Genomic DNA, 27,483 nt, shown 5'->3' with positions numbered 1-27,483 from the left:
TGTTCCGTGATTTAATAGCTTATATATTCCTCTTCAGGATGCAGGCTATTTCTGTGCCAAATAGATGGTGTCCGCGAATTAGTCCACGTGGATTTAAGTTTTTTTTTAATCCTGTGGGAACTGTTTGATATATATTCTGGGGGCACGAAATAGCCATTCCGGAGATGCAAGCTATCTCTGTGCCAAACACGCGGGCCGTGAAAAGCTAGCAGACAAACAGACAAACACTTTCACATATAATAACTTTACTCTATTCACTTATAGAAGACTGATCAACAAAAACCAATCTTTTGTAAGCCCATAAAATGAGTAGAAGTGATTTTGAGGGAGCATCAAAACCCTTCATAGTGGTACTAATTTCATGTCTTAGCTCGGATTTTTTGTAGATATCAATAACTAAAAATTATTTAAATGAATAAACTCTATTAATTTTAAAAGTGTACAGTTGAAATACTTTTTCATTTATAATTGAAAAAAAAAGTGACTAAGAGCCAGCACGTGCCAGACCTTCCAGAGAAACTTTCAGATTTTATTAAATAACGAAGGTCTAGCACGCGCTGGCTCTCTCTATAACTCCTCTTATTAATGCCCAACAATAATCTGCTAGCTTAGCACAAAATACACATTACAGATGAATTAGTAGTATAGTAAAGTATATTCTGAACTACAAAACGAAATGGCACATAAAACCAACAGGCACACGCGTCCCATCTTAGACCACATCATCACTTTCCATCAGGTGTGATTGTGGTCAAGCGCTTGCCTATAGTGAATAAAAAAAAACACAGCACCCTCTTTTGTTACACAATAACAGCTTAAATATAACGACAACGATATTATAGTAACCAATGGCATAGTCATTGATGTAGAAGGAATTAATCATGCATTATTTGGTGAAAGAAAATATCGTAAAAATATCTGTACTTTTACTAACTTTACTTTTTTACTAACTTTGAAGATGATTCCTAAGTAATTATTTGTTAAAACTTGGAGCAACTAGATAAGGCACAACTAGATAAGGATTCGGATCTAAAGTATATTCAAATATAAATAAAACAGTGAAATGCAAAGTTCAATGCAACAAGGAAAGAGGAAAAAAGCTCGTGATTCATTGAAGAAGTGAAAACCGAATAATTATGTTGAGTCATCACTATCAAAATGTAACTGCAACAGGTAAAGATTCGTTACTGGTAAGCCAATAATAATAACTCAAATTGAAAAAGATAATAAAAGAAAATATCATGTGAAATAGGTTTATTAGGATTTCTGTGATAAAAGATTTAAGTATCTTTTGATACAAAAAGTGATAAAAAACAAAGAAATCTTGGTACAGCTACAATTACTTCAAGAGTGCCTATTCTATGTATAGATTAGCAAAGGTCTACAAGTTGAAAAATTGGTTTAAGTAATTGTAATAGAACAGTAGGTAACTTATCAGAGAAAATATGTGAATGATGTTATCAATAAGGGAGAAATTAGTAGGTGTAATATGAAAATTAAATATCATTGCCTACTTGGATTGTATATTCCAAGAAGTGCAAAACATTTAGTCCATGACCAATTATAATATTATAAGTAACTTATATGAAAAATAATTATCATGTAAAGAGGCCTGTGTACTTATCTGCATATTATTAATAATAAATTCACTTGATCAATGTATCACCATCACCTTCCCGTTTACTTATTTATTGAATTATGGGCATTGTACCAGTATACAGTGCACCTGATTTAAAATAAACTAGCGACCGCCCGCGGCTTCGCTCTCGTGGGAATTTCTAAAATTCAGCTTTATTCTTTATAAACATTATAAAGGGAACCTGTGGTAAATTTCAGCTTTCTAGATCCAAAGGTTTGGGCTGGGTGTTGATGAGTCAGTCAGTGAGTCAGGAGTTTTCTTTTTGTATACCTACCTATTTAGAAGTTTGATTCGGGGACACGAGGCTGCGGCACACATACACACTATAGAGTACATTATTTACTTGCAATGAGGGTACCAAATCGTCGGTGTCTCCGAGCGCGATGTCCGCGGGGTCGAGGTTAGCACCTGCTTCGCTGGTGCAGTCCATGCGGTCGTCCATGCCGGCCAGGAAGTCCTCGGGCGTGTGCGGCATGGAGTAGGACTGCGACACGGCCATGCCCAGGCCGCTGTCGGCCGACTCCTGCCGCTGGTGGTCCGACAGGCCGGACAGGAAGGGGTCCAGCGGCAGCTCGGCCGCGCCCGCGCTGCTCGCCAGCGACGACACGATGGACGACGATTGCCGCGCCATTAAAGATTGCTGGAGAAATTTTCATGCATCTTGAGCTCATTTAATTATTATGATTACGTTTTCGACGTATCTACCTATTGCTTTTATTTTACGGTGAACGCGCTCGCGCTCTTACGGCCCGTTCACACATAAGTATACGCGCTATTATAACGTATATTCGTTATTAATAAAGCCCTAATCAATGGTGTGATTCGTAGAACTACTTTACTATCCTGAGTTTTAATGTCATTTGCACATGAGAAAACTACAAGGTTATATTTCCCTTCCCTTACGCCTTAGCGAAATTTCGATTTAAGTAGGTACTTAGTTAGACCGAAGTTGTCAAAAAGGTAAAGCAATTTTATAGTCGACTATACAAAATCTTCAAACTAAAATAAATTGATACAATGTAAGTACCTATGTGAGAGCGTGATAATAATGCTGCAGGAGATTATAAGCCACTTAAAAAGTAAAAACATTTCATTTACGCTGGCGTGTGAATGAGCCGTTATATTGTAAGTAACGGGCGGATTTCGAAGTCGTCTAGTTGTCTTATCGAACAAGGTAGATTAATGGTCACGGCATTATAAGCAGAATCCAATAATTTGATTAAGAAAAAAATTGCTTGATTATGCATCATTAATAAATAACGTATTCAGGGGGTGTGTTACCGCCTCATAAATAAATCTTTTTGCACTACAGATGTGGAAGATTAACCTAGGCATTGGAATCAATTATGGTAAGCCGCACAGTTAAGTGGCTTTTGTTCTGGATGTGCACCAGTTTTAATTTGCACCTATCATTTGAACGTTTTATTTAAATATAGTAGGTTAAAAGCTGGGACCAAAATAACAGTCCTAGCCACCCTTTATCAGACCAGCTCGTTACCATCCTAACTTGTAGCTGAGCTTCTTAAAATGCATTATTACAACTCAATGCATAATTATTACATCATCAAAATTCTAAATCAAGTGCAAAAACGCTGATTTGAAAAGTTACACTGGAGCCTCAGTTCAATTATTAGGACGACTGCCCAAAATGTTTTCAAAGTTCATCTATGTGTGTGTATGAGTTTCTTTATTCTGCCACAACTTCTAAATGAGATTTGGTTGTATGGGGAATCATTAGAATCCTTACATTATTTATCCTGAGAGACATAGCTATAATTTTTTTGAAGAAAATCAATATGGTGGCTGTATCGCGCTATTTTCAAATGTGATTTTTTTTTGGCAGGGCTGCCGCTTTTTTTATTATGAATCGTTTTTCAAATTATATTTACCTGGAGCCGTATCTCCTGCTGACGTTGCTTGAGCCGTTCTCGCTCAAGCTGTAGCGACTGAAGGCGTAGCTTTTGCTGGCAAGCCTGTATGGAAGCGTTCGCCCAGCCGCCTCCCGCTACTCCCCCCGACGTTGGCGTGCGCTGTAAATGTTGTGCTGAAAACATAGAAAAATATAAAATTATAAAGTGTCTGAGGTTTGTATACACAATACGCGCGACAGCAGCGATGTCAACATGTCTACGCGAATCGTAAAACCTGTAAATAATATATCCGTTGCCGTTCTTATTAGAATTTTGTCGTATTAGAACTTGGCGAACACACTGGCATGTGTCTTGGTAATGTTCTGTATGAAGACGGTCACACTGCAGAATGTATAGGAGGCACGCAGCAGCAGTCGCATGCCGTAGACGTTACGTTCTGCAGTATGATTTGCTTCATGCAGTTCTTGTATTTCAAACCGCCCACACTCCGCGCGTCTTTGCAGTGACCGTCGCGCATCGCTACTGTCACGTTATGTGTCTGCCCATATAAACCCTAATTACCTAAGTACTAAGGTAGAAATTAGAATATAAACTTACGTATTCTTGGATCGAACCAAGACGTCGTTCTGGCGGCATGGTTGATAAAATAAATCTCTCCTTCCGGTGTAGTGGCCTGCTCCCAGCCCTCTGGCAGCGGGCCGAGAGGATCTGTCGTCGTGTTAGTGCTTGTACTCTTCGCTGCTGAAATTAATTAAACGCGTTTGAATATTGACATTAATTTAAATGATAGTTCTATTGGCAAACGATGTATAATTCTCTCAACAGCGACTAGTTGCAAGCCAGCGGGGAAAAAACAAAGTTATGCTAAATAATGTACTTATACATAAGTATTTTAAATATAAGTATATCCGCTTTCCAAATCGGTGGTAGAATCTTAACATATTAAACTTAGTAAACTTTTGGTCATTGTAGTATTGTACCGTGTGCACGTAAGATATTCAGATGCCTCTATACGAAATTCGTTATTATGAAAATGGAAATCTGTTGTGAAATGGAATGTGGATGGATAAAAGAGGAAAGGACGACCAAAGAAAAGGGTGATGGATTGCGTGAAAGAGGATATACGTATAAAAAGGGGTGGATGATGCGTTGACTTGACGGATGATAGAAGAGAGTGGAAGAAGAAAACATGTTTGTTCGACCCCACGTAGCGTGGGATAAATTCAGGAAGAACAAGAAAATGGAAATCTGTTCACTAGAATACCTCTGTTGCATGAATTCGGCAGGTAGGTATAGGTATTTACAAGCTCATAAGCACGCGTATTTTTTTAAATGTCGTATAATTCCCACTCTATTCTCACCAAATTCTCACGATGAATGCATACCTACTGATTACACAGCCACGAACAAGCAATATCTATGAATAAGGCTGTAGTCTGTACGTTAGTTTTTAGCTATGAAATCTTATTTTGTTCTCCCAAAAATTTGCACATTATACCTACCTAAATATTCAACTGCTTGAGAACGTTAAACGCAATAGTAGATACCTATTTTCGAATAAGTAAATTAAATTACTTCCTGTTACGTGATTTACATACGATTTTAACGAATATATTATTATAATTGACACTAAAATAATACGAGAGGACGTGATAAATTTTGTTGGGTTTGCTTGCAGTTTATCTGAGTTTTATTTCATTTTATTTATTCAGACCCAAACAGAGTTATAAAAAAATATATAAATAATCGTTCATCTGCTTGTAAGTGCTGAGAACTAAGCTACGTGCAGTACTTAGGTGGTAGTTTTGGCTCCGGCCTCCGAAATCCGAAGAACACTATTGAATCCCGCGAACATAACACGAATGTTGGTAAAATCATTTCCTTGCAGTGTTTTCGATGTACTATAAACAGTACGAGTATAAGCTCGTTGCGTACACTTGTTTGGACAGACTGTACGAAGGATAAAGGCTTGGGCAGACACGACGCGCGACGATAACAAGGCCGCGCGCGATATCAACATATTGACGTCTAGCGCTACTCCTAGAAGTTGTAATGCAAGAAACTGTATGAAGTCACTCGGGATATAAAGCAGAACGCGTGTTAAAGGCCTTAAAAGCTTAGGAGTAAACAGCCTTTAGATCGACTTCGTTATTATATTATACACTTCCATAAAAGAACACAAAACATCAGGGAAAAGGATACAAAAGGCAGCCATATCGCTTATTATTAGTAGCGATCTCCACTAGGAAACCTTAGGAATAGGAAAATATAAGGAAAAATAGAGTGCAGGTGGTGATTAAATATAATATACATACATTCATATAACTACTACATACTAATATATAAATATATTGAATAATGTAAAGATTTTTAGGAAAGATGAATTTCAGTTCAGTAGCTTGCACAGTAGGTCTGAGCGAATTCTTGTAGGACTTCATTTCTACGGAATCTTCATGGCGTATCGCCTTCGCGCGTCGTGTGTCAGGCCTTTACATGAATCAGCGGGCAACGGATGCAACGCCAACACAGATCTCACGTCTGACGCTCACGCGCAGCTCGTCTCAGCAGGTAGGTACGTGACACGTAACAAATTAAACCGCCATTCATAAACAACTGTTGTTATATAATGATTGTTCTATGGATTTTATATCGGATTTAATTCATAGATCACCTGTCTTCAAAGCTCAACGTATGTTTAGGTAATGGACGTTGATTACTTGATTTGTCTGTAGAGACAAGCTGCTGTTATTTAACAAATTAAAACAGCTTTTAATACACAGTACCAGTCCATAAATATTATTATCTAAGTACCTGCTAGCTTTTTGTTAAGTAAGTATGTAATTTATCCTATCCTACTTCAAAGTAACTAGGTAAGTACTTTAGTTTCAAAGTTAATTACAAACAAACAAATCTTTCCTCTTTATAATTATAATTAGTACAGATATAAATACCTATTTATATAACAAAAACTGTAACTGGACAATTTCAGATGTAGTTAGGATATGTTTTTTTTAATTTTTTTTTTAAATTACTGGACAGATTTCAAAGCAATATGGGATAGTAGTGGTAGTGCTCACTTATTTTAGATTAATTTCTAGGATATTTTTAACACGAAAAACAATAGGGTGCGTTCAGGACGTGGGATGAAAAAATTATTCATCTCCATTACTCCGTCAAATCTGAACTGATTTCAACGATTCTTTTTCATCAGAAGGTTGTACCATCAGGTTAGTTCCTTTGGTGAAGATGTGGTGAGTATAATTTACAATAATTTGTTTGGGTTTGGTGTAGTCCACGCGGACGAAGTCGCGGACATACCTAAGCTAGTAATAATATGCGATTCATTTTCATTGTACACGTGGGCTACTTAAGTAGGGTACAGTCATTATAAACAAAGCTGAAGCGACCGACCGTAATGATAAAATGTAAGAGGACACGTGAAAAACGTGCTCATAACATAGAAATGCAATGTATCATAAGAAAACTATTTTATGTTTGAAAGGTAATATATCGCGACATCAGATTATAATCAGGAATGCGCTGTAAAAACATTATTCGTAGTCAGGTGATCTAAATATTCTACATAGTGGGATTGTTTGCGCCTGTAATAAAACACAGATAAGAGCATGTCAAGCTCTACTAGGTAGTTACAATTAGGTACTAGGTGCTATCTGCCTGCCTGATGTGCACACTGCCTCGGAACGTGACTACGGCACGTATCGAGACTACTGAGGCAAACTGTCACCACTCCACGCATGGATCAGTTTCCTCGCATGATAGTTCTACGAGTTTTTTTTTATTCAGATACAAGTTAGCCTACGACCGCAATCTCACCTGGTGGTAAGTGATGATGCAGTCTAAGATTGATGTGGGCTATCCTGGAAGGGGTATGGCAGTTTACTAAACCCATACTCCTTTGATTTCTACATGGCATCATACCGGAACGCTAAATCACTTGGCGGCACAGCTTTGCCGGTTGGATGGTAACTAGCCAAGGCCGAAGCCTCCCACCAGACCAGACCAGAAATTTAGAAATTATAAAATTCCAAACCCCTGCCGGGAATCGAACCCGGGACCTCCCACCAGCCAAGGGCTAACTTGTATCTGAATAAAACAAAACAATCTGAGCTATAAAACAAAAATCTTAAAAATTCAAGGAAAATTTTTGATCGATTCAAGGGAAATTTGTCATCAGTGAGAGGTAGTAGCGACGGAAATCCTCTTTTGCAATTATACTCCGTGTTTTCTTAATGTGTAATGAGAATATGAGATTCGCGCTTGCCAATATCTTGGCAAGGTTACATTTTCGGAGTATCGTAATGTGAAGTCATCTGCTTTTTGTTTTGTTTTCGTAAAACTAAGGTTTGCTTTGAAGAATATCTTAAAACATCTACACTACAGTATGCGTAGTTACTTGTTATCTAATAAGAAGTAATTAACAGCAATCTATAGTAAATGCAGTAAGTAGGTATACTACCTACAAAAAGAATCAAATAAACGAGTATGATGAAGAACGAGTCCAGACGAAGTCGCGGGCAAAAGCTAGTCCATTAAATTAAGTTGTTATAAGTTTAAGCCGGCTCTACATTCGCGGCGCGAACGGCCGCGAAAGCCCGCGACAACTGCGAATCACGAGTGTAGATGTTGTTCACGCCTTCGCGTTCGCGCTTTGCGCCTTTCCCCGATCAGTGTCGGTTTTTGGTCTGCGACAAAGGGTTTCGTCCATAGTCACGAACAAGACTGTGAAGATTTGCGAGTGTGGAGGGACACAGTTCACGCGTGAATCGCGGCATACATTCACGGCGCGAAATAACGGCGCGACAGTATAATATTGTAGTCTTTGGGCGCGACTTTGCGCCGCGAGTGTAGAGCCCACTTTAGATTTTAATGAAACACTTGATAAAAATAGTGGGAGGTAATCACATATAAAAAGAAATGTAGGTATGTACTACTATTGGCCTAACCTTCTCAACCAAGATAAGAAAAACCGCAACAGCTTTAACGCATTCCAAATGTACCTAATAGGTATGGGTAGGTATATTATTGTTATGAAGTGAGCGCGGCGGCAAGGAAGAAAAGCGGCCCCTTGTATAAGACCATATTACAAGAAATGTGTCGCAAGCGCTGAGCGGCGCCACTCGGCACCGCGGCCGCCGCCGGCGCGGGCGCCGACACTCCAATGTATTTTCCGAACACCTTTCAACGCTCGTCGCGCATCGACCGACGGAAACAACGCGTTAATTCCCGTCATAAAATCAGTTTTAGAATTCGGGTTATTTACTTATTTTTATTTTAGTTCCATGATAATTTTAAACGTCGACCCGAAGCCAATTAGATCACGTGAAAACAAAATCGACCAATTTGTTTGCTTCTACGCGGTAAACAAATGTTACGCCTTCTATGATGACTGAAATGTAAACTAGTCGCTCCCTCGGAACTATCCTCGCGTCCTATGCCTAAACTCGTAATGACTGAAAATTATAATTAATCAGCAATAAACATTTAACAATAAATAAATAGTTTTGCGGTTCCCAATAAAAGAGGTTTGTTTTAAGACGCGCTAGATTATTTTTTATTGAAATATCTAGAACGGCACTTGGTCCGTTTTTTAGATAGTTCTGGGTCAAAATAGATCAATAATCGGCGACTTTGATGTCCCCTCAAAGTTATCCTATGTAAAACTAGAACACTTTTTGCCCCCTTCCGCCTCCAATTGCTTCTATACAGTCTGCCTTTTCCATAAAATTTTATTATTCAGAAGTTAGAAGGCTCTGTCAGACGGGCGGGCGGACGGACGGTCGCGTCGCACAGATAGACTCGCTTCGCTCGGAAAATTATTATTATTGACTACGACTTTTACAGTTTACACGTGTACGTTACAATAATATTGTTTTTTTCATGTAGTCCGCACAGTCTTGGTTATAGAAATAGTAGTGAAGTGTACCGATAACCGTAACGTATTTGTGTATGCAGCCCGAACCGCGTTACGTCGCGTTCAATCGCATTGAACGCGACGCGACGCGGGGCTGAAATTTCTTGGCTGAAATCTATAAAGCGCGTATTAAGTAACTCTTTGATTTTCCGAAATAAAAAGTAGCCAATATCGGTATTCGGCTAGCTTGGCTATCAGCGGTTAGGCCATGTAAAAGTAACACACTGTCAGACATACACATTTTCGCATTTTAAAATAATGTTAACGTATACCAATGAGGGAAGATTGCAAGTGCACTCTATGACACAGCTCTTTATTAGGTAGATACCTACTTCATCGGGAAATTCCGCATAGATAATATCTTCGCATCAGGTTGGGGAAGTCCTACCTAGGTAAGTATTGAATCAAGAAGGTAGTTACCTGGGGTCGCAGGTGCTATAGTCTGTGGCGAGGATGTGACAGTCTGTGTGAGTAGAGCTTCTGCGCTCTGGTGCTGCATGCCCGCTGCCACGGTCTGGGCTGCCAGGGTCTTGCGAGGGTCCTCCCATGTCGTCGTCTTCGTTACGTGACTGTAATCAAAGGACCATTTATTAATAACTACGTTAAGTTTTTGATTTATTTAAATTTTTTTAATTCAGATATAAGTTAGCCCTTGACTGCGATCTCACCTGGTGGTAAGTGATGATACAATCTACGATGGAAGCGGGCTAGCCTGGAAGGGGTATGGCAATTTTTATCAAACCCATATTATATTATTATGTAAACGAACGCTATATCAAAAAATTGTAAACGGCACATTGTTAATGCGAATTAGGTACCCACGATACAGGATTACCTAGTGTGGGTACCACCAGACACAGAAAAATTGTAAAAGACTTTGGATTTGGTAAATAAACATTTTTCATTTTCATTTCCATCATTATCATAACCCATTTCCTCCTTCTCCTCTCAGAATGAGAAGGATTGGGGCACAGCATGCTGGCCAACTGCGGATTCGCTTACTTCACACACCTTTGAGCACATTATGGAGAACTCTCAGGCATGCCGGCTTTCTCACGAATCTCGATGTTTTCCTTCACCGTTAAAGCAACTGAACCCGAGATCCAACCCAGGATCCCCGACTAGGCTAATATAAGCATTAACCACTAGGCTATCACCGCTGATATCTCAGCAGTGATAGTCTAGTGCAGTTACTGGTTATGTTATACAACAATAGACTAAAATACTGACACTGGCAAGACTGATACTGAGACTGGCAAGGGGACTTCGTCTGTGGTGGCGTTTGCTGGCGCGCGTGTCGTGACTTTTTGGAGTGTTTTTTGTCAGAAGTGGCCGGTTTTTGTGTTCTGCTGGTGTTTATTGGTGGTGGAACTGACTGGGAAGCGCTCTAAAGGGGCGCCGCGTGTATGTCGGCGGGCGCACAGACGGAGTCCATACTTATACATATAGTTACCCTAACTTGTAAATAACTACAAACTTGACATTGGCTAATCAGTGAAAAGCCAGACGAGAGAGAGAGAGACTGGCAAGATACTAATAGAGTAAAAAAACCCGTCACGTGCGAGTTGGACTCGCACACGATGGTTGCGTACCATCGTATAAAATTTTAACATTTTTTTTCTTGACAGACACGACAGACGGACGGACAGACAGACAGGCAACAAAGTGATCCTGTAAGGGTTCCTTTTTAGGTACGGAACCCTAAAAACTGAATTCGTATAACCAGCTGATGGTATACCGTAAAACATTTAATTTTACATCGATGTTAATTTTGAAGCTTTCACCAAATAACTTAAATAAGTGAGCAAGTTTTATAAAACATCCCGAACATGTTAAACCACATTGCAGACCCGCCAAATTTGGTGATTTCGCATACTTTAAAATTAAATAGGCGTTGAAATATAGCGAAACAGACCAGAATATTAATTTAACACTCAAATCAGATACATTTCAGAATCATGTGATCGAAACTGAATTCCAGTTAATAAGTGAACTCAATTTAACTGGACTTTTACTTTTGTGTACAAATATGTACAGTTGCTCATTAAGATACGAGTACTTACGTACCAGAAGGTCTCACTCGCGATAATAGGAAGGTCGCCGTAGTCGGCGTGATTCCGGGCAATTATAATAAGGCTTTGAAGGAAGCTGACGTAGATTCCTACAAGATAGGGGACCTTAAAATTATGAGCCGTGATAGCTTAGCGGTTTCGGAGTTATGTGCGTTTTAAGATAAGATTTTTTATTTTTATTCAGATACAATTTGGCACTTGACTGCAATCTCACCTGGTGGTAGGTGAGTGATGATGCAGTCTAAAATTTAAGCGGGCATACCTGGAAGGTGTATGGCGATTTTTATTAAACCCATGCCCTTTTAATTCGTAGCATCGTACCGGAACGCTAAATCGCTTGGTAGGATGGTAACTAGCCACGGCCAAAGCCTCCCACCAGACAGAAGACAGCGCTTACAATTTGGCGACGAGGATGCTTTTTTGGAATACAGTACGTAACTCAGTTGAGCATTGAGTAGGTAACCTTTTGAGGACAGTATGACTTGTCAGCACCATTGCGCCAAAAAGGTGTCAGACTATAAATACGAGTATATAACCCTTCCTTTTGCCTTTGCCGCAGTGGAGTAAAAAACGCGATACAAGGTCAAAGCTCGAGACCTATTTAAATTAATAAATAAAATCATCACGATTTTTTTTAATGATAAATAAAGAATATAATTATATCTACCAACCTTTTCTGACATAGGTAAAGACATTTCATTTCTATCAGGCAAGGAATACTTTGCGAAAATTCCTTGACAAGGAGCTTAATTCGCTATAACCTATGATCTTTGTAACCAGTGCTTGCTCATTCAACATCTGAGGCTACCCTGGATTCGAAGTGAAACGCACGTCGTGTTTTTTAAAAGATTAGTGTGGTGGCGGTGCGTATTGCTTGCGCATCTGTGGATATCCGCATGCTGCACGCATAGACCTATTGCACGTTACTTTGTCTGTTTTGGTAAATTATACATAGCAAATTAAGCTTGCTATTTCTTGTGTAGATAAAGACATCCGTTGTTAACAGACGTGATATGACAGCGGAGCCTTCCTACTTAGCGGTCGATGTGACCAATTGGCAGACCTAAACCGGACGCGGAGTGCGCGTGAGGCGACCTAGTGAAAAACCGGCCAAGTGCGAGTCAGACTCGCGCACTGAGGGTTCCGTACCTACTCGGGTATTTCTTCCAACATTTTGAACGATAAATCATAAACTATACATAAAAATAAATGAATAAAAATCTGTTTGAGAATGTACAGGTAAAGCCCTTTCATATGATACCCCACTTGGTATAGTTACCTTAATTTGAAATGAAATGGCGGTTTACGATTTATGACGTATTAAAAAAACTAACTACTTACTAGGTCTCGTTCAAACCAATTTTCGGTGGAAGTTTGCATGGTAATTAATGTACATCATATATTATTTGTTGTATCATTCTCTTATTTTAGGGGGGCCACATACATTTTACCACTTTGGAAGTGTCTCTCACGAAAACTTTTAAGTTTAGAAAAAAAACTGATATTAGAAACCTCAATATCATTGTTGAAGACTTATCCATAGATAGCCCACACGTATGGGTTTGATGAAAAAAAAAAATGAATTTCAGTTCAAGTATTGGGTAACCCCCAAAATTTATTGTTTTTTTTTTCTATTTTTGTGTGAAAATCTTAATGCGGTTCACAGAATACAAGTATTAGTATAGTAATAGTTTCTGAAAAAAGTGGCTGTGACATACGGACGGGCTCACGGACAGACATGACGAATCAATAAGGGTTCCGTTTTTTGCCATTTGTCTACGGAACCCTAATAAACGCTCACCTCGCCGTGATGAATGGCTTTACTTTCTTTCAGCTAAAAGGAGACATTTGACAAGTTTGCAAAATATCCTCTAGACACAAGAGTTTATGTGCGTGCTCTTGATAGAGCTGAAGCACATCGGCAACTCAGAATACGCGTTTGTCTATGTATTCGTTTGTAACTTCTTAACCTTTTAATTGGCATCAATGCAGTTTTCGCCATGATTATACAACATTTATAATTACTTAATAGAAAGTAGAAAACTTTATCGCAGGAATCAATAAAGCATAGATTATAGTGTAGACAAGTTATGGCTCAAAAATGTAGTCAGTATAATATTGAATACCTACTTATGGCAATAAACAAAAGAAATGTTTCTCAAAAGAGAAAGCATTTTTAATACCGTCAACGTAGAAGAAATGTGATGAAAATAAAATATTATACTTAGGTACTTAACGTAACAAAAAGCGTAGATAAGGAAATGATTTAGCAATGAAAAGCGGCGAGGGCATGACCACGCTGAATCGATTTGCTCGGGGCGTTAATGAACTTGGCCGCAGTATCAGCTGTTGCCGATGTCCCGATGTCGTGGTAACAAACTGTACCTACTCGATATACGAGTACCTACCTCTACAGCGCACCTGCATGTACCCATTCTATTGTAAGTATGGAGGAGTACCTACTTATTTATTCTAGAAAAATCTGTATAAATTGAGACATTTTAAAGAAACTGCTTTTATAAAGGTTCTCTCGTAACTAACACATTTGCACGTGTCATAGAATTCAGACTGTCGACATCAAAATTAAACTTATGGTGGACTATTCAAATTACAATTTATAAAGTCCAAAAAATAAAGAAAATCGAATAATGCATTCGATTTTATGATATTGTGGAATTAAAATGTAATGGCCTTAATTTTCTTTAACATTCTTATCCACCATGGGCAAGGATATACCGAAAGATTTTCGCAATCAGCTGTCAGAAATTGTTATGGACGGATCATTGAACTATAATTGAACTAAATTAGGTGCGCGTAGTATACAGAGGTCGTTTGAAGTAACTGTGTCACATATCTATACTTTACAGCTATAATAGTATCTGTATGAAATGGCTGTGGCACAAAGACGGACAGAGGATCGATCTAGACTCGAAATTAATAAAGGTTCCTTGGGGTGCCTATCAGATGTTTTATTACTACGGGATTGGGAACATTTCTCGAAAAACATAAGTATCTAATATTATAATGCTATTTACCAAATTTGTATTAAACCTATTAGGTAAATAGATTGTACAAGAAAGCTTAGATTCACTCAGCGGGCGATGAAGAGTACTATTGGAGTTTCTTTAAAAATCAGAAATGAGGTATTCCTCTCCTACGAGAACCAGAGGAACCGACCTAACTAAACGGTTACGAAGCTAAAGTGGCGATGGACAGGGCACATAAATTAGGTAGTTTGAAAAACGATAGACGTGGATAGAATGGCGATCTCGCACCGAAAAGCATGTTGGAAGACCCCTCCAATAGGTGTACAGAGGATATCAAACGAGTCGCAGGGACCCGCGCCATTAGATTCGAGCAACCCAAGACTCTGGCGTGTGGAAATCCCTATGCCAACGGTGAACATCTATCGGTTGATGTTGATGGAGATAAGGATGTAGATATATGCTTTAGCATGCCGGTTGAATGCTCTATTTCGGTAGACATCAATCAATTTTATTTAAGGAAAGGTGCTTAAATAGTAACGTAATAAAACAGTGATGAAGACACGTGAGGCGCGGGCGGCGAGCGCGGGGGACGCGGGCGTATGTAATTACAGCGGCCTGTGGAGCCTGCCAGCAGCGCCGCCGCTTGCATCACCGGCCGCGCGGTTATACAAGCCTTACCTGAGCAAAATGTTTGTACACAATCATTATTCTTACCCCGCGAAGAGCCTTTTCTTAGAAGTTTTAGACACTGTCTTCCTCTATAGCAAGTAACCGAGGTCGATAATAATCGATTGCCGTAGTTTGGCATTAGTAAGTGTAACGATCTCAGTCACTTCTGATTGGCTAACACTCTTTCGCTATTGGCCAAAATGCACTGACGCAGCAAGAACACCGTACGTTCAGCCAATTACATCAATTGAGATTCTAGGAATCTATTAATCACAACTTTCAACTTGCGGTGCATTAGATGAACCGCGTTAGGGTATCGGGTATTAAAAAAGAAGGGGTATTAAGAAAAGTTATCTTAGCTTTTCAGTTAACTCAAATGAGTTAACTGAAAAAAGCTAAGATAACTTTTCTGAATGAGTCAACTTAACCTTCTAAGTTCAGAACTTGGTTTTGTTGCCCTGGTGAGAAGTTTCATCCATGCCATCACCGCTAAAACAGCAAAGTTTAACACTGCTGCACTGCATAGGTACTCAGATTAACAAATTGCAAACCTGTGCAAGTGTGCATATAGAAATATTTATTTACCCACATGCACCTACGTCCTACGTAGTAATATTTAATACCTGCAATATATTTTGAATTTCGATATTAAGACGCTAGAGGGTGTCCGAACAGATCTCCAATTGTGTAAAAAAACGTATCCATCGTGATCTTAATCAGTAGTAATTTCTGCCCGTTGATTGGCTATGAAAAAGTAAACAGCGAATCCACCCATCAAAGGGCAGAAACGTTTAAGCATTGCTCTTTGGCTGTTCTGGAAGGCAAGTGTGAAGTAGGTATCTACTAGGCACAATAGGTAAAGTTATCTACCTGTCCACAATTTAAAACATCTAGTACATAGATATAATAAGTCCAAGACATGAAATGGATATAAATATTGCATGGCATATGCGTAGGGAAATTAGAATATGAATAGAAGTGGTGAACAATCACTAGGTGACAAGGAGTAGGTATTGAGAAACAAAATGTCTTTCTCTCGCGAAGGCCTTCCACTCTTACACAATAGCGCTTGCAGTATGAACTCGATAGCGGCGATACCACTAGCTGTGCTTCAGAACAAAGAACACCTTTTAAATGTTTCACATTCAAGCTGTTGCTTTGTACGTTTGTATGGTTTTGGTTCCCAGACCTAACTTCCGATTCCGAGAAACAATATGTCACTTTAAGGGGCATGAGACGGACCTGTCCGCGAAATTCAAATTTAATTTGGTTTTTCGCAATTTGTAAACAATACAACAAGGTTGGCTTATGGTGTGTTAATTGCGACAATTGCAGTATCATCCTCACAGGTTTATATAAAATCTTTACTTGAAACGGTCCAGTTAAGAAATTAGCTCTAGTATCAAAGATACTAAATACAAAGATAGTAAAGAAATTCATTAAATAGAAATACAAAAGCCTGGCCGAGATCGGTTTTGGTGTCAACATGCTTGACTCATGCGCAGTCTGTAACACACCTCATGTTCAGATTGGACTACTCGTTTTGCGCGCACTGTACTGTGGTTGCATGTTTGCTAGGTAGGACCTAAAGCACACCTACTTATGAACTACTTACAGCAGCAGTATCTTTAGAATCTGGAGATTTTGCGTTTTGGTATTTTATAGAATTACAACATAATTTTCAGAAATTCTACTACATACAAATAGGTTCTTGGCATTCCGAACCAGTGGTAGAATAAATGCTCTTGACGATTTCAAAAGGAGGTAGGTAGATAATTATAAAAGTCTAATTAAATAAAAATATTTTGAATTTGAATACTACAAACCTAATTTACGCTTTAAAGAAAATTTTTAAATGTCTCATAAGTCGCAATAAATACGGCACCTAATTTGTTTACACGATACGACCCAGCGTCGAAAAGGTCAATGTCATCATGCCTTTCGTATTAGCTTCTTTAAGTTCCTAAGTATTCAATTCAAAAATATCGATGGAGTTTATTATGGAGTTAGGTAGGTTTGGCGACCTCCCGACGACGTAGGCGTGTTATGTTCGTCAGAGGGAGGTCCCGAGTTCGCTTCCCGAAAGTGTTCGGAATCAATTATAATTTCAAAATTATCTCTATCTCGACACAGCCATGCCGCAATACGATTTCGCGTTCCAGTACGATGCCGTATACAAACCGTATGGTGTAAGTGTTTATAATTACCATACCCCTTGCAAGTTAGCCAACTTCCATTTTGAAATGGATCATCAGTCATCAACTACCGTCAAGTGAGGTCACAATCAAGGGTTAATTTATAACAGGGTAAAAACAAAATTCTGGGTAGGTATGTTTTATTACACAGGTCAAAAACAGCCTGCTTAAAATACCTAAATAGGTACTTATCTAGGTTCTACATACAGTCTATACTTGGATTGCAAGCCGACTGCAAAGTTGCAGTTTGCGTGCAGTTCCAGACTCCCCAAGGGTTCGGCACTCGGCAGTTGCAATGTAACTATATCAACTGCACTAAAATCGCATCCGAACTGCAATTTTGGAATTGCTCAGCCAAGCGAAGATTCTCATCTTTTATGGCTGAATTATAAGCTATAAAGGCTGTGCATATGTACTTCTGAAACGGTTTTATGAAGAAAACATCAAAATCAAACCAAATCAAAAGCAAGATCAAAATATTTCTGGACCACGCCGTTTGAGCTTTATGTTTGTAAATCAGTTTTCCTTTTCATTTTGGAATTAAGTACTATTCTTTTTTCATGCAATAAAATTATTTAAATAAATATTTTGAAGAATCTGAACAAAATGTATCTGGGTATGCAAAGTCGAATGCACGCAACCAATACTGCAATACAATAAGTTGTGAGAAACCCTTTACAATAAAATGGAGTAACTGTACCCAACGAACTGTACCTACCTCATTAAAACGAATGTGGTTTGCACCTGACCTACTGTTGATCGCTCCTAAGATGGCGCTGAGTACCGCCGGATGCACGTCACGTCGGACGCACATCCTCGTTCGTCTTACACGCAATTTTCCCCCTTTTACCCCACACTACACTTGACTTCCAAACTCTATGTAATACAACAGATAGCACAACGAACAGACCACCGCATAACCTCGAAACAAAGCAGGTTATTTATTCTCGAGATCGATTACGTAACCAGATAAATTGCGCGGTTACTGCACATCAATTTAAGCCCCGGAAAACAAACTAATCAGGACAAGACTCTGCTGTTTGTACAACGGTTATTTAGCTTTGTAAGGTGTGATAGTGTTGTCGGCTGTCGCAATTCAGAAGTATTAAACAGGGAAAGGTTTTATAATAAAGTTAGCATCGCTACTATAGCACATAGAACTTGCTTAAGAAGACATTATTTTCAGGATATCCAGGCAGGCAGAATATCCTTCTATGTCTTGCCTGCATCCATGCCCAGTGCGTATGTATATTCAGAGAGGACAGTCATTCTTAAATTCTGCGCCCCCGAAGACCCAAACCCAAGATTGTAAGATTAGGTTGTTTTAGATAGGTATATTTTGTAGGTTTGGTTTAGGTATACATAATAAATGACCCATAAATTGTAAAATACAATTAGTATATATTATGTATTTTACTTGAAATAAGGTAGAGATGGAGATTGCATCCTGAGGACGGACCTAAGCTATTTTAAGTCCCAGAAAAAAGGAGTTCCCACGCAATTAAAAAAAATTTAAATACAAGCGGTAGAAGTCGCGGGCATCGTCTATTATAAAGTGTGCAAAAACATTATGTAGGTATGATAAGTTATTTTAAGAAAGCCTGTATGGTTTTTAGATATAAATAAATCAATCGGTCCTTTGTCGCGACTCGACTCGAGAGAGCAGGCTGGCGCCACTCACGCGTAGATATTTTCCTTTTATTTGCACACAAGCGCTTGTTCCGAGCCCCGTCCGCGTTAAAGTTGTAATGTAGATTGTAGAGTAACCTTGGATTCGCAATTTATTTATCCTAAAATATTTGGATATCCCTATTGCTTTTGTCATTATGGTTTAGGTTGATTCCGGAAAACCTGCATCAATCATCATTACAATCGCTGTTGTTGTGATTGGCTGAATTTATGGTATCCTTATTGCAAAAATGCACTGTGGTCAATTATATTAGTGAGCGAGTTTCGGCCAATCAGAGTTGATTGCGATCACCACAACTCACATTATAGCTGTCATTTTTACCTAATTGAGCCGGGTTAGAGGAATTGGAGGGTGAGTAAGAGCCGAAACTCTTGCAGTTACGACGGAATTCACGATCGGGTCGATTCGACTGATACCTTATTCATACTGATTTCTTAGAGAATTTGATTTTTCTTATTAATTCGTGACTGCCTAGTGCCTATATCATAAAAGGAACCTATAGACTACAGTCAAAATAACAAGTTTCTAACCCCAGCGCTCTATCAACTATTATAACAATTAACTGATCAGAGCTTTGGCTCTGCGTTGATAGATCAGTTAATCAGGACGTCTTTTATAATGGAATGTGTACAAATCAGGGACCTACACCTACTTATTACAAAGGTTTTTTAATTTATAGACTAGCACTTGGCTGCAATCAAACCTGCTTGCAAGTGATGATGCAGCCTAAGATGGAGCACGCTTGCCTAGAAGTTGCTTCACTCTTACACACAGGATATAAATAAGTTTTATTTTTCTGTTTATGTCCCCTTGGCTCTTTCACAGAAAAGCTTCTCTAATGAAACTACGTTAAATAAAGTTTAGCTGGAACAGTAGATCCCGTAATAAAATCATCGGCCGGAAGTCGATGCGTCATTCGGGCGTTTTCGTCCACTTCTGTTTGTGTGGGTAGCTTCAAACGTTTACGTGCAAAGTAGACAATAATAATATACGCACATGACTAAATAGTAGCAAAACTGTTTTAGATTTATGTAACACTACTCACTAAACCACTATTGGTGTTGGAAGAAATAATAATTGAGTCAAGTTTGCTGTACATAATTATTATGGTCTTAACTCTTACACGTTTGACGTTACTCTCGTTTGTATAGTGTTACTGATTACTTGTGTGTGCGCTTATTTACGTGCGCGAGCGCCGACTCGTCCGAGATTCAAATATAGAACGCCGTCTCCGCCATGTTGCTCTCGGTGAAAAACCTACGATCCATCTCGTGGAAGTCGTGGCAGCGTCACAGAAACAGAAAAATAGAAACCTTTAAAAATAAATGTACATACATAACTATCTATCAAAACAATAACTGATATTTAAATAACCTGAAATCGGTCCTACCGCGTAAGTTGTACACTTTAATGACACGCTTTCATCCCTGAAATTTTGAACTACTATTAGGTACTCGTAAGTACGAATTTCAAACAGGTAATTTTATTTCAGTATTGCAATCATAGTCTTGTTTATACATATGTATATTCAGTACTCAGACATGTGATCTTCAACGCTGTTAGCGTAAATAAATTTGGTTGGTTAGTAAAGCGTATTCATGTGAATGAATGAGTCACGGCCAGAATTGGTTCATTTATCCACCAGATTGGTACGAAGCATCTACTATCATCGTTCATTTTAACTTGTTTGATCTGCTTCTTCTGACATATTTTTAACAACACGTAAACATTTCTATAATCTTAATACAAATAAGTACCTACTTAGTCTTAATAATAGATTGATGTGTATCATGTTCATGACTCTACTAACATCATCGATTTAGAATCTTCTTCATCGAAGACTATAAAAGCCCCATGATGTTATCAATAAGTAGAGGTTACAAATAGGTACCGTAATTCCGAAATAACAATATTGAATTATTTGAAATACTGTTATTCAAGAGTATATGTCTATATTACTATAAATACAAATGTCAATGTGTGCAGTAGGCCAGGCCACAAGGCAGCTCGATCAGGCGAACTAGTCGGCCTTGCTAGGTGGTCCGCCGCTCGCCGCCAGAGGTTAACAACATGTTTTTCATCTAACTTTAGAAAGTAACCAGATAACACGATCGCGTTATCTTAAAGAAATTACAGAGCTCTCTTGCTCTCCGAGCTGTGGTAACTGGCGACCCACTAAACGAGCGGCGATTAAAACTTGCCAAACTGTTCATTACGTGAACAGGTACCTAGATGTAGGTTTTTAATTTGTTGCATGATTTTAAAACTCTGATTATTTATTAAAAAATCATTTCTCATACTTAATATAAAATGTAATTTTCACTAAATGGGAACTCTTTTTCTCTCTACACTAATATAATCAAGGTTAGCTGTATATCGCTCGAGTAAAGATGATATTTCATTACTGAACTGCTATATGATAGCAGTTTCGATTGTTTGATTACTCCTTGAGACATACTCGTAAGTGAATGCCAAATATCAAAGGTAATAGGTGTCGTGGGACAAGGATGACGGAGCGTCGTGACCTGCCTCATGTTGTCGACTCAGACCCGGTAACAATCAGCATCCGGGTCGACTGAACGTGTTATCATTGAATTCACAAAACCCGCGACGGTTCCCAAAATGAAGATTGTGACTAAAATGTATTGAGACCGGTTTTAAGGTCGTTTTTGGCTTCATATTATATACTTTTTAATATTAGTAGCATTTAAATGTCAAACTTAGTCGTAAAATTAAATGGAGGACATAAACCGGTAAACAAATATTAGTAAAAACATACATAAAAATATACACCTACTAAATAAACTAGGGTAACAACGTAGGTAGGTATGAGACATTAATCTAAGAAAAATCTAAATACATCAGGGCGAGTAGGTTATAGGTACGAGTAAATATAAAGGTCATCTTACGTAGTAGGAAAAGATTTTTAATAAATATAATAATATGTTAGGTCCCAATGTAATTATGCGGGAACAGTTGTTGAAACTACTCAATGAATAATTTGCGCTTATGACAACAACTTTGAGTTTGAGACCAAATCTATTTCTCAACAATAATTTTGTTATTGTCAACAGAAGATCCAAAATGAGAGTGGAACACTATTGTAGCTACTAGCTACAGTTATTAAGGTGAGTTGAGTCACAGATCATGCGGAGAGCTATGCCCTATAATTAGACGTTAATCAGAAAAAGTCAGAATACGGTGCATGTGTCCGGCGCCAACGGAAGCCGGTCTGGCACGAAATTCATTGTGCATTACGCGCTGCTCATTCATATGGCTTCCACTAGCCAGGTTTAGGGTTGCTTATATGAATAAAACTATAATCCATACTTCATATTTATAAATGCGAAAGAGTGTCTGTCTATCTGTCTGCTACCTTTTCACGGCCCAACAGTTTAACCGATTCTGACGAAATTTGGTACAGAGTTATCTTATATCCCGGGGACGGATATAGGCTACTTTTTATTCCGGAAAATCAAAGAGTTCCCACGGGATTCCTAACGACCCATCCGCTCAACCGATTTGTATGTTTGGTACCGAGGTAGCTTGCGTCCATGTTATTGACATAAACAACTTTTTATCCCGGAAAACCAAACAGTTCCCACGGGATCTTCGTAAAACTACATCCACGCGGACTAAATCGCGGGCATCCTCTAGTAAATAATAATCGGTACAAAGCGGTGATAGCCTAGTGGTTAAGAAGGATGTCGAGGATGTCGGCCTTCTTTTGAGAGGTCGGGGACTCGATCTCGGGCATGCACCTCTGACTTTTCGTAGTTATGTGCATTTTAAGTAATAAAATACCACTTGCTTTAAACGGTGAAGTAAAACATCGTAAGGAAACCTGAACGCCTGAGAGTTCAGCGTAATGTTCTCAAAGGTGTGTGACGGCTGCCTACCCGCACTGGACCAACGTGGCAGACTATGGCCTACCTTTTTCTCATTCTGAAAGGAGACCCATGCTCAGTATCAAGTACCTACGTGATCCCTGAAAACGTTACACTCCTTTTTTGGGCAGTCGTGTAAAAAAATCATAACCCTTCCATCTTAGTGAGTTGGATTTCCATTAGCATATCCGGGGGAGATCTTGTCAGCTTTCATAAATAAATCAAAAGTCATTTGAATCTTTTTTGCATTCAAACAACTCGACTTCTTCTTCATGAATCTTTTTTTAGAGCCACACAATCTGTCAGATAATTTTCATTTGTTCTATTTACAGTTAGGTATTTTAAATCACTTTCATAGTTCGATTTCGTAACAAAATTCGCAACATTAATTAGATCATTTCAAATCCGACATAAAAATATTATGACACCTACCCTATACTAAAAGTACAAGGATAAAAGATGATTCTGGGATTCTAGGATGAGTAACAGCCCTAAACCAGGTAACTAACTATACATGTAGTGAGCCGGAGCCCATTCACATTGGAGCAAAGGAAGTTGTAATGGTTGCGGCTACTTATTCGGTGCTACTGCACCGGATTTGCAACTCGCCACGAATTAGGCAGTTAATGTTATACCTACGGCATACGTGTCATTGTTCTAGTTTTCTTCCATTACACTATCACGGCCGTAACATTAGCATAAGAGTAATCCATACTAATATTCCAAATGCGAAAGTGTGTTTGTCTGTCTGTCTGTCTGCTAGCTTTTCCCGGCCTGTGGGACCGATATTGATGGGTACAGAGTCAGCTTACATCACGGAAATTAACATAGGCAACTTTTTATCCGGGAAAAACAGAGTTCTCACGGGATTTCTATTAAAAAACCTAAATCCACGCAGACACGTCACAAAAGCAAAACAGTAGTGTTACGAGTCTTATACCCACCCATGGGCATACGACATCTGGTTAGACGAATCGGAAGCAAAGAGTAGGTAGGTAATAGAGTCCTATAAAATATTGCGGTAGTAGATGACTTATAAGATATTGCCAAAGTACCGTTTACATACACCACATTTTAAAAGGTGTCGTAAAATCATATGGATACACAATCACATACAACAAGGGAGTTCCAAGTACCGAATCTTTGTTCCAACTATCTTAGACGTGATTTGATATCCTTTCTGAGATGCAGCAAATTATGGGTAGCGGGAGTAAGCACGACATAAGCTCCAGCGCCGGGGCTACTGTCCTGTTTCGGACTTTGGACTCAACTATGTTAGGGATGTAAAAAGCGTATTCGACTACATAGGTAGTCGAATATTATAGTACCTATTGTAACTTTTTAAAGTCTGTATCTACTTCTTTCGCCGGTTCCTTTTAATAATATTTATTTGCACGTCAATATAGTTATGAGATCATTTCGATACAATAAAATTTAAGAAAAATACTATCAGAATTGTATTCTATAGCTTCAATTTTTATTCATTTTTGTATCGAAAAGCTGAAAATCAGGAACAAAATAAACTAACTGGCCGAACTGCCTACATATTTTAGTCAGCTCTCTCTTCACTGCAGAATTACTGAGGGTAAGATATAGAGCGCACTCGTGACTTTGCTTAGACTTAAGACAGTTTTCAAACGAGACAGATGCAAAGACAAAGTGCATTCTATAGATCTCAAGTCTCAACCCAAGTGTACTACTACTAACTAAGATACTAGTAACTAGAACTTACTTATATCTTCATGCACAAGTGAAAAGCTCACAGTCACTGTAGGTAATAATTATGAAACTATAGGAATTAGCTTAGCTTATTACTAAGTTAGCAATAGAGAAACATAGCATTGACATCTGTATTCCTGTGGATCCGACTACAATTACAACTAACTTTTATCAAGTCACCAGACATCCCTATTTGTATGCACGTCTCGTTCTTTCCAAGCAGGCGAACGCTTTGTCTCGCTTGCTCCACCTCCCGCACCATCATTACCTCACCGCTAGATTCGATTCGATGTCTTTTTGCTGTCACTGACTGCCAACCTGTCTTGGACAGGCAGGAGCAGGAGTATTACCTACATAATATTACCTACTAATAACAGATACCTCTACCTTCAACTTGGGAAGACTTCTGGGTGTTGAGAAATGTTTTCTTTAACTATTGCAGTAGTTGTCAAAATCATATATATTAATAACTGGCTTTAAATGTTTTAGAAAATATTAATTCTGAGTATGTAGGTAGGTAGAGAGAGAAACAAAGGAACCTTTTCCTGTTAGGCTGGATAAACAAAAGATCGTTTCGCAAGGCAGTACAGCCGCGCAGCTCCATCAGCCTGCATGACTGGTTTACCTTTATGCCTTTCTAATATGCTTACTGCTTAGTGTTTGAAATTTATCTAAGTATCAGGTATAGGTCGCGTCACGTAAAAAGAACGCTAGCGGTCGAGCTGCGCATAGGCGATTTATCGGTCTATTTGGTGGTATGAGGCGGGGCGGGCGGCGCGGGAGCCACGCGTTGCATGTTTGCCGGTGAGCTATTGGTTCATCAGTTGAGCTTTGCTTCCCGCGCAGTATCCACGTTATGTTCCTTTTAAAATACCATCGCGCACAAAAGTTTTAAATTACGAAATGGTTTTACATAAAGAAGTGAGAAAAATAACTTATGACGTATACTGTTTTATGAAGAGGGAAGCAGATAATAATGCAGTTAATAATTTAAAACAATGTATGAAACGGACCGCAGATGCAACAAAATGTTCCGAGTCGACAGTGAGACGAATAGTAAAGGGTTCAAATGATGACTTAATGGAAGGAGTTTCAACATTACTTTAATTTTATTTCGATTAAACATTCTATAATATATAATTTAAACATGTTTTTAATTCATTTTATTGATATTTTATCGAATATATTTTTCAATGTTATTACATTGAAAAATATATTGAAAGATTTATTATTCATTTATAAGAATAACAAATATGTAGGTACGAAGCCACGATTTGCGAGCGAAAGCCTTGTTCAAAAAGAAAATAAAAGGCACATGACTTTCGTGCGAGACTGTACCCATGCGCAAACACACCCCCGCCACTTTTTTCCAGCGTTCTTTTTACGTGACGCGTACTATACCCATATTCGCAGGAATCGTTGCTTTATCACATAACTAGATGATGCCCGCGATTTGTCTGTGTGGATTTGGGGTTTTAATACTCCCATGGCAACTCTTTGATTTTCCTGGATAAAAATCAGCCTATATCGACCCACGGGATAACAGCTATCTTGGTAACTACCTGTCAAAAGCGGTTAAACGGATGGGTCGTGAGAAGGTAATGGTAATTGGTAGGTACGCCCCCACTATCGGGAATTGGAATTAGGCAAAATAATATGATTCGTGATATCGCGGATTGTGTCGCCGGCGGCAATCGTATCGTTTCGCAAATTCGCGCTTACCCGGACGGTTTTAGCGAATATTTTTTGTAAAATTCTCGCGGAAATTCTTTATTTTTCAGGAAGATATCTAATATACCGCAGGGAGGTTTATTTTCTGTCACAGATTGTCGCCCCTGCCAGCCGACAAATAGTGTGGCCATTTGATTAGCGAACTATCACAAAAGCCCGAATTCGAATCATTTGCCGAATCCTGTTAGAAGGAGCAGGTGCCATAGGTAGTTAGGTAGGTACCTACCATACCTAATGAACCGACAGTCAGACACACTCGGAGACACACTTTCGCATTTATAGTATTAGTAAGTACGAAGGATATAAAGGTGGTACAAACACTGACGCGCTAAAAAAATGACAGTTGCGAAAGTGCGTGGGTGTAAGCTTTGAGATGTAAAATGTCATTTGTAATTTTAATATAGTTTGCACAACACAATTGTTCAATATAATATCAAGGTTGGGCCATGAAGCATTTCAATGTAGTAAGATGTGGTAAGGTCGAACTTGCATCAGGATCAGTCGAAGTAGGTTTCAAACCATTCATTGTTAGATACCTATATGTATAGTGTATACCTAAGTAAGTAGGTATCTGTTGCTGCCTTTATCACTCATTCTCAAGATGTTTTCTTAACAGAACTATCAGTAAATATTAAAACGTCACTCAGAAAAAGCAGGTATTATTGAAATATATTTAACAAATATTTGGTATGTTCTCCCAAAACATGCGCGAGGTCACAACGCTTAGAGACTTTCGAGAGTAATAATTTTAAGAAAAACTAATGCCAAAATAAATTACATTAAATTACATTATTTAATAAATTAGAGCGCGATTGCTATCGCAACATAATATAATTATCCAGTTCACGATCTAATCATCGGAGGTTTTCCATAATCGTTCCGAGTACCTAGCGGATTTTTCAAAACATTTCATTTATTTCAAACATAGGTAAGTACTTTATGCTCATTATGCCAAAATTCACAACACTGCAGTGAGACAACTGCCGTGCCAAGAACGAAACGACAGAAAATACATATTATCTTAGAATAAGTAGTAATCATACCAACAAAGGTAATTCAATAGATAATAAACAACTTCACATCTAATAATT

The 27,483-nt window shown here is 38.6% G+C and overlaps 1 protein-coding gene across 7 annotated transcripts in view; it reads right to left on the bottom strand.

Annotated features, from left to right (window-relative positions):
* Positions 1 to 27,483, bottom strand: part of LOC123873833 (transcriptional coactivator YAP1) — a 46,624-nt gene that overhangs the window by 3,982 nt on the left and 15,159 nt on the right. The window contains exons 2-5 of one of the 7 annotated variants that reach the window (XM_045918915.1): positions 9,863 to 10,011; positions 4,108 to 4,248; positions 3,529 to 3,683; positions 1,983 to 2,279 (exon numbers count right to left, since the gene is read on the bottom strand). In XM_045918915.1, the coding sequence (XP_045774871.1) occupies positions 1,983 to 2,279; positions 3,529 to 3,683; positions 4,108 to 4,248; positions 9,863 to 10,011 (742 nt within the window). Of the gene's footprint in view, positions 1 to 1,982; positions 2,280 to 3,528; positions 3,684 to 4,107; positions 4,252 to 9,862; positions 10,012 to 27,483 lie in introns of all 7 variants that reach the window. The other 6 variants (XM_045918934.1, XM_045918925.1, XM_045918943.1 and 3 more) reach the window with 6 other exon arrangements.

The sequence above is a fragment of the Maniola jurtina genome, chromosome 2 (assembly GCF_905333055.1).
Source record: "Maniola jurtina chromosome 2, ilManJurt1.1, whole genome shotgun sequence".
In the NCBI taxonomy this organism is placed as follows: domain Eukaryota; kingdom Metazoa; phylum Arthropoda; class Insecta; order Lepidoptera; family Nymphalidae; genus Maniola; species Maniola jurtina.
The sequence above is the reverse complement of the archived record's forward strand: the minus strand, read 5'-3'. Positions and strand labels throughout refer to the sequence as shown.